Source organism: Eschscholzia californica, unplaced genomic scaffold, assembly GCF_041429995.1.
Source record: "Eschscholzia californica isolate CP2 unplaced genomic scaffold, dmEscCali1.0.p SCAF_2, whole genome shotgun sequence".
NCBI classification, from domain to species: Eukaryota; Viridiplantae; Streptophyta; class Magnoliopsida; order Ranunculales; family Papaveraceae; genus Eschscholzia; species Eschscholzia californica.
The window spans coordinates 37,363,111-37,383,907 of NW_028238309.1; the positions used below are offsets into that span (position 1 = coordinate 37,363,111).

Sequence of the window (20,797 nt, forward strand, 5' to 3'; positions counted from 1 at the left end):
CATTTTCCGGAACTTATGGATCTCAAACTAGTTTTTTTTTACTCTAGACTTATATTACCATCACATTGTTTTCATTTTAAGCCGGGCTGATAGAAATCAGAGAAGATGAACTTTTATTAATCTCTTTAGAAAACTAGATTGATTTGATTATTACAAGCTAATCAATTTATATAGTTCTTCACTCATTTAGTTATAGAGAGAAAGAGAAACCATTCGTAACAACCTAACTAACTGAATTAGTTATGAGTTAGTTAGGTTGTTATTTAGTCTATAGGCACCTCGGCCGACTACTCTTATAAGCATATTATTACACTTCTGTAACACCTTCTTCTTCCTTAGTTATTTATCTTTCTCACACTAAGCTTACACCACTAGTATACTCTAACATCCCCCCTCAAGTTGATGAGTCGAGAAGAACCATTAACTTGTCCCTTTGAGTAAGAAACAAATCTTTAGGCAGACCTTTTGTAAGCAAATCAGCAGGTTGTTCTTGAGTAGGAATATGCTGAATTTGAAGAGAACCAGAAGCTACCAGATCTCTTACAAAGTGATAATCCACTTCTATGTGTTTTGTCCTCGCATGACAGATAGGATTAGCAGCAATGTTCTTGGCTCCTAGATTATCACAATATAAAACCATAGGAGAAGTAATTGGATGATGAAGCTCAATTAACAAATAAGATACCCATAACAATTCAGCAGCAGTGGAAGAGAGGGCCTTATATTCAGCCTCTGTAGAAGACTTGGCAACAGTTGGTTGCTTCTTTGAGCTCCAATTCACCAAAGAATTTCCAAGAACCACACATACACCACTTGTAGACCTCCTGGAGTCTGGGCATCCAGCCCAATCCGAGTCAGAGTAACCTCTCAATTTCGAAATATCTCCTGGTGTAATGGTAATCCCACAGTTGATTGTCCCTTTCACATATCTTAGAATCTTCTTAAGTAATTGAAGATGAGTTGATCTTGGGGATTGCATAAATTATGCTGCATAGTTGACAGCATATGCTAGATCAGACCTTGTCATAGTTAAGTATTGAAGACCTCCTATGATGCTTCTATAAAAGGATGGATCAGAGATAAGTTCACCATCATTCTTAGATAGTCTGTTAATAGAAACAGGTGTACAGCTAGGTTTCGAGTCCAGAAGATCAGCTTTCTCTAGTAATCCAAGAGCATACTTCTTTTGAGTGAGAAACAGTGCACAGGACTCATCCTTGGTAACCTCAATGCCTAAGAAGAAATGAAGGGAACCCAAGTCCTTCATGGCAAACTCCTTGCTCAGAGTAGTAATTAGTGATTTCAGCAGTGAAGAGCTACTTCCTGTCAAGATGATGTCATCCACATACAATAATAACACTAGAATATCATCTTTTGAATGCTGAATAAACATTGAATGATCATGAGCACTCTTGACAAAACCAAGTGATAGGAGAAAAGTGCCAAATCTCTGAAACCAGGCTCTAGGAGCTTGTTTCAGCCCATAGAGACTTTTATGTAAGTGACAAACATAGGATGGATTAGAAGCATCAATGAACCCCTGAGGTTGTGTCATATAAACATTCTCTTGGAGTAGCCCATGCAAAAAGGCATTAGACACATCTAATTGTTGAATAGACCAACCATTAGAGACAGCTAAGTTGAGAACTATTCTAATAGTAGCTGCTTTTACCACTGGGCTAAAGGTTTCTGAGTAATCTAACCCATCTTTCTGATGATAACCCTTAGCAACCAATCGAGCTTTAAACCTCTCTACAGACCCATTGGAGTTGTACTTAACTTTGAATACCCACTTACATCCTAGAAGATTCATTGAAGGATTGAAAGGCACAAGTGACCAAGTGTTATTTTTCTTAAGAGCTGAGAATTCTTCTTCCATTGCTTTTACCCAATTTGGGTCTTGAGAAGCTTCTTTGTAAGTAGAAGGTTCCTTATGATGTTGTAATAGTGTGAGATAAGTCTGAGAGATAGGATGTCTCACAGAAAGATGAGAAACATAATCAGGAACAAACTTTGGTTTAGAAATTCCATTTCTTAACCTTGTAGTCATCCTATGAGATGGTGCAGCAGCTGTTGGTGCTGAGGTTGTGCTAAGTTGTGGAGATAGATCAGGTTGTGAAGATTCAGCAGAACTAATAGGAGTTACAGAATTAAGAGGTAATTGAATCACAATAGGAGTAGTATCATCAGAAGAAGAAGTGGTGTTTGACTCAGCAAAGGGAAATGTAAATTCCTCAAAGATCACATTTCTAGAGATATAAATCTTCTGAGATTCTAAGTCCAAGCATTTATAACCCTTATGAGAGGTACTATACCCAATGAAGACACATTTAGAAGACTTAGGACTCAGTTTATCATTTCTAATAGCTCCTAAAGTGAGGGTAACATAAACAGCCAAAAGTCTTCAAAAGAGTGTAATCAGGAGTTTTGTTAAAAAATACCTCATATGGTGATTTGCTGAGAAGGAGCTTAGTTGGTAGCCTATTTATGGTAAATACAGCTGCTGAAAAGGCCTCAAACCAATAGCACTTGGGAGAATTAGATTGAAATAGCAAAGCATTTCCCATTTCAGTGATTTGCCTATTTCTCCTTTCAGCTCTCCCATTTTGCTGAGGAGTGTAGGGGCAGGAGCTTCTAAATAAGATGCCACACTCATCAAGATATTGTTTGAAATCACCTTTAGATAACTCCAAAGCACCATCACTCTGAAAATATTTGATACTAGTAGACAGAAGATTCTCATGAGTAGTCTTGAAGAGTTTGAAGTACTTCAAGCTGTCTGATTTGTACTTTAAAGGATAAATCCATAGAAATCTACTATAATCATCAAGAAATAGAATGAAGTACTTATCTCCTGTGAGACTTGGCTCAGGTGAGGGGCCCCAGATGTCACAATGTATAAGATACAAAGGGGATTCAGTAAAACTTTCAGAGAGAGAGAAGGGAAGAAGCTTGCTTTTGGCTAATGAGCAGGAATGACAAAGAGTTTTAATAGGTTTATCTTGAACATGGATTAGTTTGTTCCTTGAAAGTAAATGAACAACTGAGTCTGAGGTGTGACCCAACCTTGTGTGCCAAATAGAGAATGGTGCAGCTAAGGATACCATATAAGAGTGATTAGAAGCTGAATCTTCTATATCAAATATAATAGGATAAAGGTGATTTGTCATTGTGCCTTCATTGAGAACTTCATCAGACCAAAGGTCTCGAATTTGATAACCCCATGGAGTAAATTTCATTGAGCACTGATTATCATGTGTGAATTTTGAAATGGATAATAAGTTCCTTTTTAGTTTAGGAACATAAAGGACATTAAAAAGATCAAATGTATGAGATGAAGTTATAAGTTGAGCATTACCAGTAGCATTGATTGGAATTAAGAGTCCATTACCAACCATAACCGAGTCTGATCCTTCATACTTTTGTGCATTTAGAATTGTAGAAGAATCATTTGTCATGTGAGAAGTTGCTCCTGTGTCTGCTAGCCAAACCTTCTCAGTTATAGTATGATTCACTTCATTAGAAGACCTCACCTGTGATGGTATTATAACCACCATATTTGCTTCTTCACAAGCAAATTCTTCTGAGCCATAATCAAAATTAGATTCATATAACTCCTCATCAGTAGGAGTACAATTTAACACTTTATCATCTTTGAGTTCATCTGTACTCTCAAAGAGATGAATACCAGCAAAATTCCCTTTTTGAGGTCGAATTGGCTGATTGAACTTCTTATATTCACTTTTAGCATTTGGATTATATTCATTTTTAGCATTTGGATTTCGAACTGCATCATCAGGTGCATACCTATAACGACATTTAGAGGCAAGATGGCCCCATCTTTTGCATATACCACATGGAATAGAGTTAAAATCAAAATCAGAAGCAGAATTATCTTGATTTTGAGTAGAAGATGAAGGATTAGGTCTATTTGATTGATTATATGATCTAACTTGATTATTAGAATAGGGAATTCTCTGTGATTGATAAGGAAAGGATGATCTATTAGGATTATGATAAGAATTTGTATTTCTAGATGGAAGATTCTTAGCAAAATAAGCTGTGGCTTCATCCTCTTGGACTTGTGATTTCATCCATTGTTCATGATGAATAATTCTCGTACGCAATTCACCAAATGAAATAGGTGTGTCTCGATTATGAATAGCTACTACAAAAGATCTATATTCTTTACCAAGTCCTTTCAAAACAATCCTACTAAGTTCCTTATCTGATAATCTTTCATTAACAGCTATTAAAGAGTCAGAAAGTACCTTAATCCTTCTTAGATAATCAGTAGCAGGAGAATCACCTCTCTTGATATTTTGAATTTGCTCATGAAGAGAAGCAATCTTAGCCTCATGTTCTTCAACATAATTCTGCTCAAGAAACCTCCAAATATCTCTCGAAGTCTGAAGCCCTAACACATCAGACGAGATCGAGTGAGTAAAAGTGGCTTTCATGCACGATTTGACAAAGTTATCGGTTTTCCGCCATTGAAGAAACAGTGGATTTGGAACTTCAATGTTGTTTTCAACTATTGATTTGGCTGGAATCACGATCGAACCATCAACAAATCCATAAAGATCAGTGCTAATTAGAATAGCTTCAAACTGATCTTTCCAGATGAGAAAATTTGATCCATCAAGTTTTTCAGAGACAAAACTTGCTAGATTAGAGATTGAAGTATTTGGTGAGGTAAAATTAGGAGAAGAGACTGATTGAGATGATTGTGACGCCATTATTAAAGAAAGAGATGAAGATTTCTGTGATTTCTAAGAACAATCGATGAAGAAGAAGATCGAATGAAGAAGAAGATCGAAAAAAAAAAATCAAGGCTCTCATGATAGAAATCAGAGAAGATGAACTTTTATTAATCTCTTTAGAAAACTAGATTGATTTGATTATTACAAGCTAATCAATTTATATAGTTCTTCACTCATTTAGTTATAGAGATAGAGAGAAACCATTCGTAACAACCTAACTAACTGAATTAGTTATGAGTTAGTTAGGTTGTTATTTAGTCTATAGGCACCTCGGCCGACTACTCTTATAAGCATATTATTACACTTCTGTAACACCTTCTTCTTCCTTAGTTATTTATCTTTCTCACACTAAGCTTACACCACTAGTATACTCTAACACGGGCTAAAAAACATCAATCATGTAGTATATAGAGAACCTCTAAGTGCGCCTTATATTATCATTATAAGCGCCCCATTTATACATACAACTTCTAAATTTGTGGGTCAGCACCTCTTTGTCCAAGTGGTTGAAAGTGTTAACATAAACCCCAAACTCTGGAGGTCCAAGTTCTCTCAGAAGAGATGGAATTCATGGTTTATTGAACTTGAGTTATTAAAGATAGAAATAATGAAATAAGGTAGATTGCAGTCGATTTCTCAATAAAAAAAAATTGCCTTTAAAGAGCACCTATACGAGTAATTCGTGGTGCCTATAAACTACCCTAGTATATTTCCAATTCAAAAAACTGGATGGTACAGAAGCTAAATAGTTTTGATCCCTGAATTCAAACTAACCATTATAAGCTTTTCCCTCAATCAATCAATCAGCTAGTGCTGCTACTACTTGATAATAGAACAATTTCCGTTTTTGGACACACCAACTTTCAGGGCTCACGAATAACTTTACAAGTATGGAGAAACCAAGCTAACAAAACATGAACTATATTTTTATGCTGTCCTCTGCTCATTCCATCTTTAGTGTGACAAAACCCCACTCCAAAAGAAAAAGATTTATTCATTCAGGGCAGGTATATGATGCTGATGATGATGAGGTTTGAGCACCCTTTCTTTGCTGGGATTGAGTAACTACTACTTATTGTTATTGGCCACTTCTTGGGGGGAACAAAAAAATTTATCGGGGTGTAAAATTATTTGTTTCCCTTTTGGTTTCTCCAGACCCTCCACTACCATTTCTTCTCCACTTCGACAAAAGTTGTCACCAAACTGTAACTTCTTTTTTATTCTACCAAACCCTTCACCACCATTTCTCCCCCCCTCTCTTTCCCACCATCGCCACCATTTCTTTCTCCTCCTTCCTTTATCTCTTTCCATCCCTCTATTTGTTCGGCGAAGAAGAGACCCCCTTCTCCAGAACACCACACTAGTTTGAGGGAACCCCTCCAACGAAAATGCAATATCGTTTGTGAGAATCAGTCAAATCAGAAGTTCCAGTGAAGGACACTTCCCTTCACTAAAACAATATATGAAGTGAGGGACGAAGAACAAAAGAGAGGGAGAGGAACAGGAGAAGAAAGAGATAGAGCAATGAGACAAAGAAATGATGGCAGTTGTCGAAGGTAGTGGTGATGGTCGGTCATGGTGGTTGTCGTAGGTGGTGGGTTGGAGGACAGAGAAAATAAGGAAGAAGAAGTTTTGTTGCCCGGGAATATTTGACAAAACCCACAGTTTCACTTTAAGATTTTGTAACTCAGAAATTTTTCTTGTTTTTCCAAAGCGTCGACCTCGTTACTTTAAAATTTCTTTTCTTTTATAATTATTTTGTATCTATATGCAAAACTATTTTCTTTTAGAAAATAGTTATTTGGGTCAAAATATTAAATAAAATCAGTAAATAAGTTTCTGTCTTTTGAAATAACTAAAAGTGGCATGTTTTATTTGTGGAATTGTGACTTGTGTGTGAAATAATATCTCTAATTATCATTCAGGTCATTTTGTATATTTTTTTCATTCCAAAAATACCTGAGCCAATAAACTGGTTTTCTCACTCAAGAAATTGCAAGGTTTTTTTTCGATCTTCATTTAAATCTAGAAAAGAAGAATATGAAAAGAAGATGAAGCTTTACATATTTATAAATCATATCTATTTATAAAAACTAAAAGGAAGACGAAACTTCATGAAAATCTAAGACAAGTGAAGCTTCACCGATCTTCTTCTCGTATATCTAACTTGTTTATTGCATTGAAGGTTGTATAACTGATAAGATTTTGATCATGAATGACAATATTCTAGGGTTTAAGAGGTTTCTAATTCGATTTGTTTTCATTATTGTTTTTTCTATTGCATTATGGCTGAAGACTTCGATTGCTTTTCATTGTCCATTAACATCAGATCATGTAGAAGAAACAATTTCTTTAGGTTTAAAGAATAAGAAACTTTCAATTGTTTATTTTTTTTCTCCTGATTTGCAAACTGAGTATGCATTCTTCAAACCAAGTTTTCTACATCAGTTTTGCAATAAGAAAAAAAGTTTTCTAGCCGAATTCGCATTCTGCAAACCAAGTTTGCATGATCTGTAAATTGACTTTGCATAAAAAAAAAAAATACATTTTTCTAGGTTTGTTTTGAGAATAATGTGTTGAAAGTGCACCTTGTAGTCAACAGTTGGTAGCCCAAGTGGTTCCAAGGTGTTGACATAAACTCCAGAAAGTCCTGGAGTTCTAAGGTTCGAATCCCAGAGAAGGTGGAATCTTTGGTTATTTGATCTGGGATTATTAGGGTATAAATAATGTAGTTGGACTTTAGGCCATTGTCTTGTTGGGCTATAGGCCGGTCTTGTTTCAGTATGAGTGAGCAGTTATTGAGCTTATCACATCTTTGATGTATTAATGCCAGATGTAACGACTAAGGTAGATCATAGTCGACTTAAAAAAAAAAAAAAAAAAAAAAAAAAAGAAGGAAAAAGTGCACCTTGTTAGAAAGATACTTAAATAGAAAATTGAGACATTAGTTACACAAATAGACAGTCGAGTCTTTATCTGACTTAAACAGTAATAATGAAATTTATGACGCTTGTTTCAGGCACAATGGCAGATCCAGCCAAGAAAAGATTGGTAATGGTGGAAAAAGCCACTGTTTTTTCCTAATAGCAAAAACATCGTATGTAGTCTCTTTTATGTATTTCATATGTCAACACATTTAGCATGTTTGGTTACTTTAGTAATTACTGTTAGTAATAGGTTTTGAATAAAATCTATTAAGTACTAAAGAGTCTTTCACAACACAATATTACTTTAGTCCCACATCTCTCAAAGAGAAAAACAAGCTTGTGTTTATAAGGATAAAGTTGGGTGTAAAGGGGTGTGGCCCTTGGGGTTACAATAGTGCTCTCCGGAGGAGAGACCCATCACTTTTTAGAGGCACCCTTACCTTAGGCACACTTATATTTATACCTTTCACACCCTCGGGTCGGGACCCGGACCCGGACCGGCCGATCCCGGTCCAGGTCCAGGTCCAGGTCTAGGTCTACCAGAGAAATGCCCTAATTTTCTCTGACCTTTTCCTCCCCTACTGGCTAGTGGAAAGAGTCCAGTACTGGCTAGTTCTCAGACTTTTTCTTCAACTACTGGTTAGTAGAAAGAGTCCACCTCCTTAATTTTCTCAGACCTATTCTTCCTCTACTGGCTACTTTTTCTCCACCGTTGGATCAAAACTACCCAAGGTCTTATGATCTGGTTTCGTACTCTATAAATAGGGATAAACTCCCAGAAGTAAAACACACAGAAAAATTATTTTCGTCTTCTATCTCTCTCTCAGTTCTCTGTTTACTTCTCTCTGTTTCGAATTCTGTCAAGATCAGTAGATCAAAATTGAAGTTTGCTTCTTCAATTTTGATAAGGAATAGTTGAATCCTAGGGGACTACGTTCACAGACTGCAAAGCAATACCTAATTCTACGGTAGCAGGGGCGTTTAAAGTCTTCAGGAAAGCGAGTCCAACTTGTGCCTCTGTTCCACCTTTATTTTACTACAGTTTATTGCAGGTTCATTCTTTCTGGTTGGTTCGATTAATACTTGATTTCAGCACTGCAAAAAGATAAGTCACTTATTTAATTTTCTGTTTATTGCTCATTGAAATTTTCTTTTCACAATTCGATTTTTAATACTATTTTAATAACAATTACAAATTACTTACAATAAATCCCAGCACTTATCACAAACAGATCAGACTCTCTAATGTTCCTATTTCTTCGAGAACTCTGTTCTGTTATGTTTATCGGGAGCTTCATAACAACCAAACCAGGCGACCACAAGACCATTTTCCTTCACGCTTTCTCCTATAAACTCTTTAAACTAATGGTATCAAAATTCAAAAGGGACAAAGTCGAAACTTGGTTGGGCCAACCTCTTGGTTGACTAGGTCAGACCCCACCTGAATCGTGTGTAGCCATAGTCAAACCCATGGTTTGACGAGCCAACCCATTGAAGGCCCGTCGAGTCCGATTACATTTTTTTTATTCTTTTTACATATTATACTAAATATATGTATATACATTATATATGTATCAAGTTGTCAACACTTGGTTGCCCAAGTTGTTTAAAGTGTTGACATATACTCCAAAAGTCTTTGGGGATCCCGGGTTCGATCCTCGAAGGAGGTGGAATCCTTGGGTTATTGAATTTGGGAATAGAGTTAATGGGTTTTAAGCCCAAAATAAAATCCAAAAAGGGATTACGGTCCAATCTTCCTAGGAAAAAAGATTTTAGTCATTTTCCCTTTTGGAACCTACTACCCACCTATAGAAGAAACATTGTTGATACATAATGTGTTATGTATGATACATATAAAAAAAATATGGAATATGAAACTTTAACAATAAATAACACGTTATTTATGAAACAAAACAAGCATCAATAAACAAAACAACACTGTAACTTTGACATTTAGATATACCTTAACTATATTAAATGTGTTTTGTTGTATGAAATATACGTAATTTATATTAAATAATGAGTATATTGCGAAACAGATAGTAAGCTTGAAATCAACCGAAAAATCTAAATAAAATAATATAGAAACCTTAATGGAGAAACGATGGTGGTTTTCGGTAGTGGTGGTCGTCGTTTTCACTACTCGGTCATGGAAGAAAGTTTCTCCATTCAGTTATGGAAGAAAGTTTTTAGTTTTAGAGATAGAAAGAGGATTTCGGTTGTTATAGAGAGAGAAAGAAAGAGGATTTTGGTGATGGGAGAGAAGATTGGAGAGAGAAAATCTGAGAAAAAAACGGAAAGGAAATTTTGGGATTGGTTTCAAAAAGTGGAGTTTTTCTTATATAAAAGGTTATAATGGCTATTATGATTAAATAGAAATCTTAGAGTTCTGTTTTTTCTATAGAGATGGGTCCATTTGAACAAGATATCCATTATAATTATTATTTTGGCTTCAAACCCTATATTAATATTAGGATGGACTAAATATGTGTTTAGGTGTAGATTTTTGGACTAAGAACCCAAATATCATTGGGATTATTAGGGTATAAATAATGTAGTTGGACTTTAGGTCATAGTTTAGTTGGGTTTAAATCTTCTTGTTAAGTTTGAGAGTATCGTGTTGGTCACATCTTTGGTTTATCAACGCCATTGTAATGACTATCGTATATCGTAGTCGATTTCCATAACAAGAAAAAAATATGTATCACGTTATTAAATGAGTGCAAATATCATGATTATTGTGTTACAATATACGGCAAAACAAACAAGGATGTGGTGTCCGAATATTGTTTCACTTTTTTAAACTCTCTAACAATTATTTGTTTTACCATTTACAATATGGATTTGACTAGGGGTGGGAATCGGACGGGTTCGGTCGGGCTCGGGCGTGATAAAGTCGGGCTCGGGCGGATAGGGAACTAAAATCCCTAGCCCGCTACTAGTATCTGGGGGGGATCGGGTCGGGCAGATTGAACATATTCACTGCCCGTAGCCCGTCCGACCCCGCCTGCCCGAGCTGGCTCCATCGATGACGGGCCGGACGGGCTCGGGTTAATTTGGTATTTTTATTAATATTAAAATAAAACCCTAATAAAACCCCAATTTATTATAGGTTCTAAATAAAACCCTAATTTCTGTAACCCTAGGTTATTATAGGGTCTAAATAAAACCTAATTTACAAATGTATGAAAACCTAGATTTAAAAATATTTATGTTACAACATCATAAAATAAAACCATCAAACTGATTTCTGTAACCCTAATTTCTGTAACCCTAATCTAAATGATCCAAGTGATTTTTTCTTAGCATCCAAATGATCCGAATGATCGAGTGTTTTAAAGAGTTACATAAACAGAAAATAAAACCATCAAACTATTCTTCATGTAACAAAAATACATCAACAATTAAGATCTAAAACAAACAGTAAACCCTAGTTACCAATAAAACATAAACTATCTCAACCCATTATAGATGTAGTTAAAGACTAGAAAGACCACAACATCATCAGAGTTACAATATCATCTATAAAAATCATTACAAACAATTTTCAGATCTATAAAAAAATTACATTACATTTAAATAAGAAAAAACTATTACTAACCAAGCAGATCTATAAAAAAAAAAACTATTACTAACCAAGTTACAACAAATTCTTCTAGTTACATCACTTTTCCATTTATCTCTTAACCCACATGTAGAAGTAAATTGGAGAAAACAATTGAAGAATCATGGCGAAACAACCAACCGAACACTACCTTTTGATCCAAACAAGGGTTTCATTAATATTACTAACCATTTTTTGAGAAAAAGAAGGTGAGGGAGACCGAAGATGCGATGGTTTTGGGTTTTCTAAGACTTAATGGTTTAGGTTTCTCGTTAGTATTAGTTGAATTAATGGATGAGAAGGTGTAATGGTTTTAGCTTCTAGGGTTTAATGGAGTTGGTTTCTCTCACATTTAAAGAGAATGAGAGAGAGACTAAAGAGAGGCGGCAAGGTAAAGTGATGGTGGGAGTGGGATTAGGCCTTTTGTAGGGTTCAAGGGGTGTCTTAGTGTTTATACCTCAGCCGTTGGATCTAAAGATCTCACGGGTTTCGAATCGGGCGGGCATCAGTCTCGGGTATCGGACGGGCTTATCGGGCCAAGACTCGGATTTGAGCTTCTGTCCGAGTCCCGACCCTATAAGTCCGAACCATCGGGTCGGGTATGCCCGCTTCGAGTGGCTTTCGGTTTTCGGGTGCAAACGGTCCGAGCGGATCGGGTCGGGTCTCGGGTTTCCGGATCGTTTTCCCACCCCTAGATTTGGCTATTAAATTATTTGTTTAAAATAATATTTGTCCACTTTGAATATCATTTTGACCATGATTGACCTTTTGAAAACATGATTACGATTGAATTTGACCCTTTAAACAATGGTGTGTTCGATATCTCCTATTTCCATGGAAACGAAACACTTTCCATGGAAATAGGTATTTCCACCGTTTGATATGAAATATAATTTCATGACTTTAATTCCCTAGGGAATTTATTTTCATGAAATAGTCCACTTTTAATTCATTGCTCCACCATAGGAATTAGTTTCCGTGGAAAGTCAAAAATCAAAATAAAAATATTTAATATATTTGAATACTTGAAACCTAATATTTATCTCCATATATGTTCAAAATGACATTTTTACCATAAAATTTAGCAAAATAAATTTTTACACATTAGGCAAATGACATTTTTTTCCTTCATGCCAATTGACATGTTCGCAAAGTTTTCTAAATGACATTTTGGTTTTTTATATTGAAATTACATTTTTACCTTTTTATAATATCAAATTGACATTTTACTTTTATGTTATCAAAATGGCATTTTTACCCTCGCGTAATATCAAAATGATATTTTTACCCTTACGTGGTCTGAATGACATTCTTACCTTTATCTTGTAAAAACGGTCTACACTTTTACATTGAAATGACACTAGTAAAATCTATTTTTTATCCATGCGTTGTCAAATTTATATTTTTATCTTGTTTTATTCACAGCTTGACATTCTTACTCTTAAATTAACAAAGTGATACAGGGTTAAATAATTTTACAATATAAGAGTAACAATATAATTTTGAAAACATAAGGGTAAAAATGTAATTTAGACAGCATGAGGATGAAAATGTAATTTTGCAAACATAAAAGTAAAAAATGTCATTTTGACTACACAAAGAGTAAATAAAAACTCTTATTAATTGAATATTATATCCGTGGAAGTTAGTTGTCAACCAAATAACAGAGTTTGTAGTTCCACGAAATAATAAATGACTACCAAACAAAAGAACTCTTATTTCTACGAAACAAATTCTGTGGAAGACTTTCCATGGAACTATTTTATTTCCATGGAATTATTTCCCCGATATCAAACACAACCTATGTTTACTAACCGGACCCTATAAAATTTTGTGACCCATTCATGAACCCTTTGATTTTTTCAATAACACTACTAAACAGGCCAAGGCTTAGGTGTGGGGCCAACGATGATATTTGTCCATTGTCTTACAGACTTGCCCGACCAGTGTCTGTAGGTGGATCGGGTTAGTCTAGCATGTGGGCCACCACGGGCCAAACTTGGATGGGATGGGCCGGGCCAGTTGGTCCTGTTTGACACCACTACATTGAACTCTATATCAACATAAAGAGCCTCATTCAACTCGTTTCACAAATCAAATTTCGAACTTCTCATGGTATCAGAGGAAGGTTACTGAAGACCCAGCCAAAAATCATATTTGATCATTCATTGAGCAAGCCCAGATAACCAAGAAGTCAAGAGTCCATTGATCAAACCCAAGAACCTAATGACAATCAAACCAAAGGGACTAAGGGAGAAGGAGAAAGAGATACATTCTTCTCTGTTATGTCCATGCAAATATATGTTTAGTGAAACTAATTAAGAAAGAAGAATAGTAAAGTTTGTGTATTGATGGATCCGAATTTGCTTTAATGCTTGCTTTTCTCTTTTCTCTTTTCTTTTTCTAGTCTATACCAAAGTGGGAGGCTCCTCAGGACATACTACTTTATCTTTTATTGTAAATAACAAAAAAAGATGAGCATTCAACTCCTTATCTCTTCATTCTTGGGTAAGGCATAATATAAAGTGGCCGATTATTTTTAAGGAAGCTATATATATATATATAAATATATATATATGGCCTATACATATATATATATTAGTGTCAACCTTGCGAATTAAATTAGATTGTTTTTATATTTCATCCCGAGGAAATCTACCTTTATTTGAATGAAGTATCTTGGTAGATTTTGGGGTTGAGTAAATATTTTTCTCTATTTTATATATGTATCCATTCTATTACTTTTCATTAGGTTTTTAGGCCGGATAGAGTAAATTTGCACAAATACGAACATGTCGAGTAAAATTTGCGCAAATTGTTTGCTGAGATTGAAAAATTTCCACATATTTGTATATGAAATGCTAGCTTGAAACTATAGAGCATGTTTCTTTAACTAAAGCCAACAACCATTTCCTAGTTTTCTTTAACACCTCATGTTCGTATATATATATATATTCGTGTTTGAGTATGTGGAAATCAACTTGGTAATTACTCTAACCAATAACTTGCTGACAATGAAATGATAAAATAGTAAAACGACTGTATTAGAAAAATATGTTTCTAACTTACTCTTTGTACTACTCTTTTTTTTTGATGAGAACTCTTTGTACTACTTGTGAATATGATTCTAACTATAATTTTAATCCGAGGAAACCCAATTAGTCCTGACTCCGCGAAAAGTAAGTTGTTAGTCCAAATTTAATTGTACTAATCTTAGTTTTAAGCAAATTGAAAATTCCTCTACATCACAAATCCTTAGGATAAAAGAACCATAATTAACCCGAGGTCCAAATCCAATTTTCCCCTGATCAAAATACTCCTCCGCTTGTGAAATCATCTGAATTCCCATAATGCAGGTGTTTGTATTATGCACTAATCTTAGTTAGTACAATATAGTTGTTTATAATATGTTATGAAAGACAATCATATTCCTTTGAAGCGTTTTCTTTCTCTCTATAAATCCCTTGTGTTTCATAACACAGTCTAATTATCATACTAAGTATTTGTGAAATCATGTGAATTCCCATATGATTTAACTATAGTTAACCGGAGGAAACCAAACTAGTCCTGCCTCCGCAAAAAGTAAGTTATTACTACAAATTTTATTGTACTAATCTTAGTTTTAAGCAAATTATTATGGTAGAAAAACCATAAACCCAATGTCCAAATCAAATTCTCTCCTGACTAAAATACCCCTTTGCTTGTGAAATCATGTGAATCAAAATGCATGTCAATGTGTTATGAACTATCTTATTCCAAACCTTCTTTTTATGAGCACTCGTGATGTATTAAGAAATATCATAATACATTATGTCCAAGGGGCAAAAACGTTATGACCAGAAACAGTACGTTACGAGCAAACACAACATTACAACAAAATATAACTGTTCATAATATGTTTCGGAAAACAATCATATTCCTTTGAAGGGTTTTCTTTCTCTCTATAAATCCAGCATATTTTCATAACACATTATAATTTACGGTGCGTCAAATAGAACATGTAAACGAGCAAAAGTTTCATTCATCTTAAATGGTGGCATTCTATGTGCTCAAAATATCACCTTCCACCAAGAAAAATAGAAAAGGAAAATAAAGTCATCCATGGTGTAAAAGAGGCGTAAGAATAAGAGAAAGTGAAGTTGGATTTGTAACCACATTCTTTTTTGATAGAAAAACGGTCTGGTCTTCTGTCATTCTAACTTTATAAAACAAATGCCTCTGCTTTTTCTCTAAAAGAGAATACTAAAAAATAATAATCAAAAGTAATACAAAGAAGATCTCATTAGTTTAAAGTCATTGATCAATGGAACCACCACCCAAATCTCTCTCTCTCTCTCTCTCTCTCTCTCTCTCTCTCTCTCTCTCTCTCTCTCTCTCTCTCTATTAAAATCATAATAATAGGAAACTTGGTTCAGTAGCATCCACCATTGATTATAGCAAAAAGCCTTCAATGGCTGCTTCTATTGAACAACTCATGATTGTCTTCATCTTCATCTTCTTCTTCTTCTCATTCACTTCCTCTGCTACTATTTCCCAAACTTCATATCTCAAAGAACAATCAAATATCTTAATCTCACTAAAACAATCTTTCCAAATCTTCCCACCTTCTCTAAACTCTTGGAATGAATCAAACTACCCATTTCTCTGTTCTTCATGGACTGGTATTAAATGTGATGAATCATCTTCGGTAATAGTTTCTCTTGACATATCAAATTCAAACATCTCTGGTTTCATTTCTCCATTAATCACTCAACTTTCAAGCTTAGTTAATCTTTCTCTCTCTGATAATAGTTTCTCTGGTTTATTTCCATCACAAATTCATCTTTTGAAAAGACTTAGATACTTAAATATATCAAATAATCAGTTTAATGGAAGCCTTAATTGGGAGTTCAATCAGATTAAAGAGTTAGAATTATTAGATGCTTATAACAACAATTTTTTCGGGTTTCTTCCTTTTGGTTTAACAGAGCTTCCTAAACTAAAACACTTAGATCTTGGTGGGAATTACTTTAGTGGGAATATCCCTTCAAGCTATGGAGTTATGAAGAATCTCAACTTTTTTTCTCTAGCAGGAAATGATCTTAATGGTGTCATACCAACTGAGCTAGGCAATCTATCCGAACTTCGATATCTTTACTTGGGTTACTACAACGAATTTGAAGGTGGGATTCCTCCGAGTTTCGGTAAGCTTGTGAATCTAGTTCATCTTGATATGGCAAACTGTTCATTAGAAGGTTCAATTCCATCAGAGTTGGGTAACTTAAACAAGTTAGATACTTTATTTTTAATGACAAATCAACTTACTGGTTCGATTCCGTCACAATTTGGTAACTTGAGTAGCTTAAAATCGCTCGATCTTTCAAATAATAGATTGACTGGAGAGATCCCAAATGAGTTATCTCAACTTAAAGAACTCAATTTACTAAGTTTGTTCATCAACAAGTTTCATGGTGAAATCCCACATTTCATTGCAGAACTACCCAATTTAGAAGTTTTGAAGTTATGGCAGAATAATTTCACTGGAATTATACCTCCAAGACTTGGATTAAATGGGAGATTAATGGATCTTGATTTGTCAACTAATAAGCTCACTGGTTTGATTCCAAGCTCACTTTGTTATGGTAGGAAACTCAAGAACTTGATTTTGCTTCACAATTTCTTGTTTGGTCCTTTGCCAAACGATCTCGGTGAATGTTTTTCACTTAATAAAGTTAGATTGGGCCAGAATTACTTAAATGGATCGATACCGAATGGCTTTCTTAACTTACCGGAGTTATTACTTATTGAACTTCAAAGTAATTATCTTAGTGGAAGTTTATCGGAAGAACCCGAGAAGCTCTTGTTACCTACAAAACTAGGTCAATTGAACTTATCCAACAACCGCCTTAACGGGCCTTTACCTCACTCCATTGGAAACTTTTCGAGCTTGCAAACTCTTCTTCTCGCTGGGAACCAATTCACGGGTAAGATTCCATCTGAGTTAGGTAACTTGAAACATCTATTGAAGTTAGATATGAGTAATAACAATTTGTCTGGTGAGATCCCAATTGAGATGGGCTATTGTCTTTCACTAACTTACTTAGATTTGAGCCAAAACCAAATTTCAGGCCCAATTCCTACTCAAATTGCTCAAATTCATATACTAAACTATCTCAATATGTCTTGGAACCACTTGAACCAAAGTATCCCAAAGGAGATTGGTTCCATTAAGAGCCTAACATCGGCTGATTTCTCTCACAATGACTTGTCTGGATCGGTACCTGAAAATGGACAATTTGCATACTTTACCTCAACTTCCTTTGTGGGTAATCCTAAGCTCTGTGGTTCTAAATACTTGGTCATAAACCAATGTAACTCTTCGTCGAACATATCGTTAGGGTCTCATGTTGATCAACTTAGTAGTCCTAACTCCAAGTATAAAATCTTTAGCAAATTTAAGCTAGTTTTCGCGTTTGGCCTATTAGCTTGTTCGATTATATTTGTGGGTTTGGCAATTAAAAAGGTTAGATCATTGAGAGGAAAAAGCTCAAAGACATGGAAACTTACAGCATTTCAAAAGCTAGAATTCGGGAATGATGATATCTTAGAATGCTTACACGAAAATAACATTATCGGTAGAGGTGGAGCTGGTATAGTTTATAGAGGAACAATGCCAAACGGAGAACAAGTTGCAGTGAAAAGACTACTAGGAATAACTAAAGGATCTTCTCATGACGATAATGGATTCTCGGCTGAAGTACAAACTTTGGGTAGAATTCGACATCGAAATATTGTTCGTTTACTTGCATTTTGTTCAAACAAGGATACAAATTTGCTTGTTTATGAGTATATGCCTAATGGAAGTTTAGGTGAAGTTCTTCATGGTAAGAGAGGAGGGTATTTGAGTTGGGATATTAGACTTAAGATTGCAATGGAAGCTGCCAAGGGTCTTTGTTACTTACACCATGATTGTTCTCCTCTCATACTTCATCGAGACGTAAAATCTAACAACATCTTGCTGGACTCGGATTTTGAAGCCCATGTAGCTGATTTCGGGCTCGCTAAGTTCTTACAAGACACTGGGACATCCGAATGTATGTCTGCTATTGCCGGTTCATACGGTTATATTGCTCCAGGTACGTAAATTTTCTTTTTTCTTGCCTCAAGTTGAAAATTTTTTGTTTACTTTATATAGCCAAGAAACCATCACCAGCCAAAGTTCCAAATTAAAATAGTCCCCTGTGCCTATGAGCCATTTCCATGAGCCTATTATCAGTGTAAGCAAGGTGTAATAATAGGTAAAGAAAGAGCAATGCTTTAATAGGAAGGTAAACTAAAAAAGAAGTACCCAAAATTTAATAGTTAGATTAGATTAGAGATCTTTAGTGTTCCCAAAAATACCAACACTGTTATGATTAGGTTGAGTATAATCATATTAATTATTCTAAATTCTTATTAGAATAGAGAGTTGGTATTGGAAAGTATATTCCGTTTACTGGTCCATTGAGAATAGTAAGTGGAGGAGTCATGTGGGATGCAAGACCACCCATTAAAAGGCTAAAAAGAAACCTACTTTTGCTTTTCTTCTCCCATTTTTCTCTCTCTCTCTCTATCTCTTCCCTTTCTCTCTAGTCTCTACCATGAAAATAAAAACTAAAAGAGGTACATTATGTGTTGAAGAACAAACCTATACTTGGCCTGAGTCGACCTCACGCGCCAGCTGATGTGGTCGAACAGATTGGTTGTGCATATTAAAGAGATGGTTCTGACCAATGTGAGCTGAACACATCAGTTCTTGACTTGTAATCAGCCTTATTTTCCAAGTTATTAAATTTCTTATAACAGAATTGTACTTTTCTAGTTTCTTTTTCTTTATTATTTCTAAAATCTAATGACTCTAAGTTATAAGTGAATTTGATTAGATGAAAATTTTTAAATATTTTTTTAAACAAGAATTCTTTTTTTTTTTTTTTTGAAAATTTAAACAAGAATCTACCTTGATATCTTTTTGCAAAAAAGGAAATAAGGTCAAAATTATTTGGTCCTTATTTTGCTTGTATGAACCCATGAAATTAAAAAAACATCTCCTAAAAATAATAAACTTGAATGGAAGAAAGAAACCAAAACCCCAAAAGAACAAAGATCTGCCAATCAAGATTGGGTTCTTCATGCCTGGATTGGTGATCAAATCTTTGATTTTCATCAAAACCAATAAAGAGGAAAATGTTAACAGACTTGAAAAGGAAAAAGTAAAGGGAATTTCATTTTTACAGTTCATGAAGTGAGTCTTTTTTTTTTCTTCACATTTACTTTTCTAGGGAGATGAATTTGGTTTCCTTTTCTATGTAAAGTGAAGAGTAAGTGGGTTAGGCATGGCACCCTTAGCTTTCACCCACACATGACTCATTTGCCCCTCATTTTTGTACTTGCCTTGTGTTCCCAATGAGTACCCTAACATTGATATATAGTACAAAGCCTGTAGTCTAAACTCATTTTTCTTGAATAATGCTAGAGTACAAGAGAACTCGGGGCAGAAATCTTAAGTAGTTTGTCGTAAATTACTTTTTAGTAAATCAGAATCATCGATAGCACAAATCACGACAATCGACATAAGATTTCTGCTTAAAGTCTGTCTGGTTTTTCCCTAGCATTTTTCTTCTTTACGTACATTTGGGTAGTAGGGCTAGGAAGATGATAGTCAGTCCTCACTTATTCACGTCTTTCTCGAATTTCCAACTCATTTGTTCACCAAAAAGTTTGTTTTAGTTTAGAGACTTTATGAACTCAAAATGAAAAAAATCTAATCTCATAGAGCAGTCGAGTAATATTGACGGGCTAAAATTCCACCCATACCCTCACTAATGGCAATTTTAAAATTTGTAATGCAGAGTACGCCTACACACTGAAAGTAGACGAAAAGAGCGATGTATATAGCTTCGGAGTAGTGTTGTTAGAGTTGATAACAGGAAGGAGACCAGTTGGTGATTTTGGGGAAGAAGGGTTGTTGGACATTGTCCAATGGACAAAGATGATAACTGGTTGGAACAAAGAAGCAGTTTCCAAGATAATAGATGAAAGATTGATGATGATGAAGAATGTCCCTGTGAATGAAGCAATGCAAGTTTTCTTTGTAGCAATGTTATGTGTTCAGGAACATAGTTTTGAGAGACCCACCATGAGAGAAGTTGTTCAGATGCTTTCTCAGGCCAAAGAACTACCACCACCACCATCACAACCACTGCCGCCTTCTTCTGTATAGCCAGTTTTCTTCTTCCTTGTCTTATCGACGACTACTAAGTACTTGTTTTTATTGATTTATCAGTTTATATGTATATTCTTCAGCGTTAATTATTCTAATTCCAGTGTGTTTTGAGCCGTTTGAGTTTATGGTGACAGTAGTAATGGGTGATTACAATATTCGAGTTGTTTCGACAAAAATGAAGGTGCTAAGTAGATGGTCAAATTTGATCAAACATAGTAATCTATTTCAGCATCAACAGAAGTCTAAGATAACATCATAACAA

The 20,797-nt window shown here is 35.0% G+C and overlaps 1 protein-coding gene across 1 annotated transcript; it reads left to right on the top strand.

Annotated features, from left to right (window-relative positions):
* Nucleotides 1-15,446: 15,446 nt before the first annotated feature.
* Nucleotides 15,447-20,648, top strand: BAM3 (Leucine-rich receptor-like protein kinase family protein). Its single transcript, XM_086659132.1, has 2 exons — nucleotides 15,447-18,409; nucleotides 20,162-20,648. The coding sequence occupies exons 1-2, from the start codon at nucleotides 15,745-15,747 to the stop codon at nucleotides 20,530-20,532; spliced, it is 3,036 nt and encodes a 1,011-aa protein (XP_086515258.1). The 5' UTR covers nucleotides 15,447-15,744; the 3' UTR covers nucleotides 20,533-20,648.
* The last annotated feature ends 149 nt before the right edge of the window (nucleotides 20,649-20,797 follow it).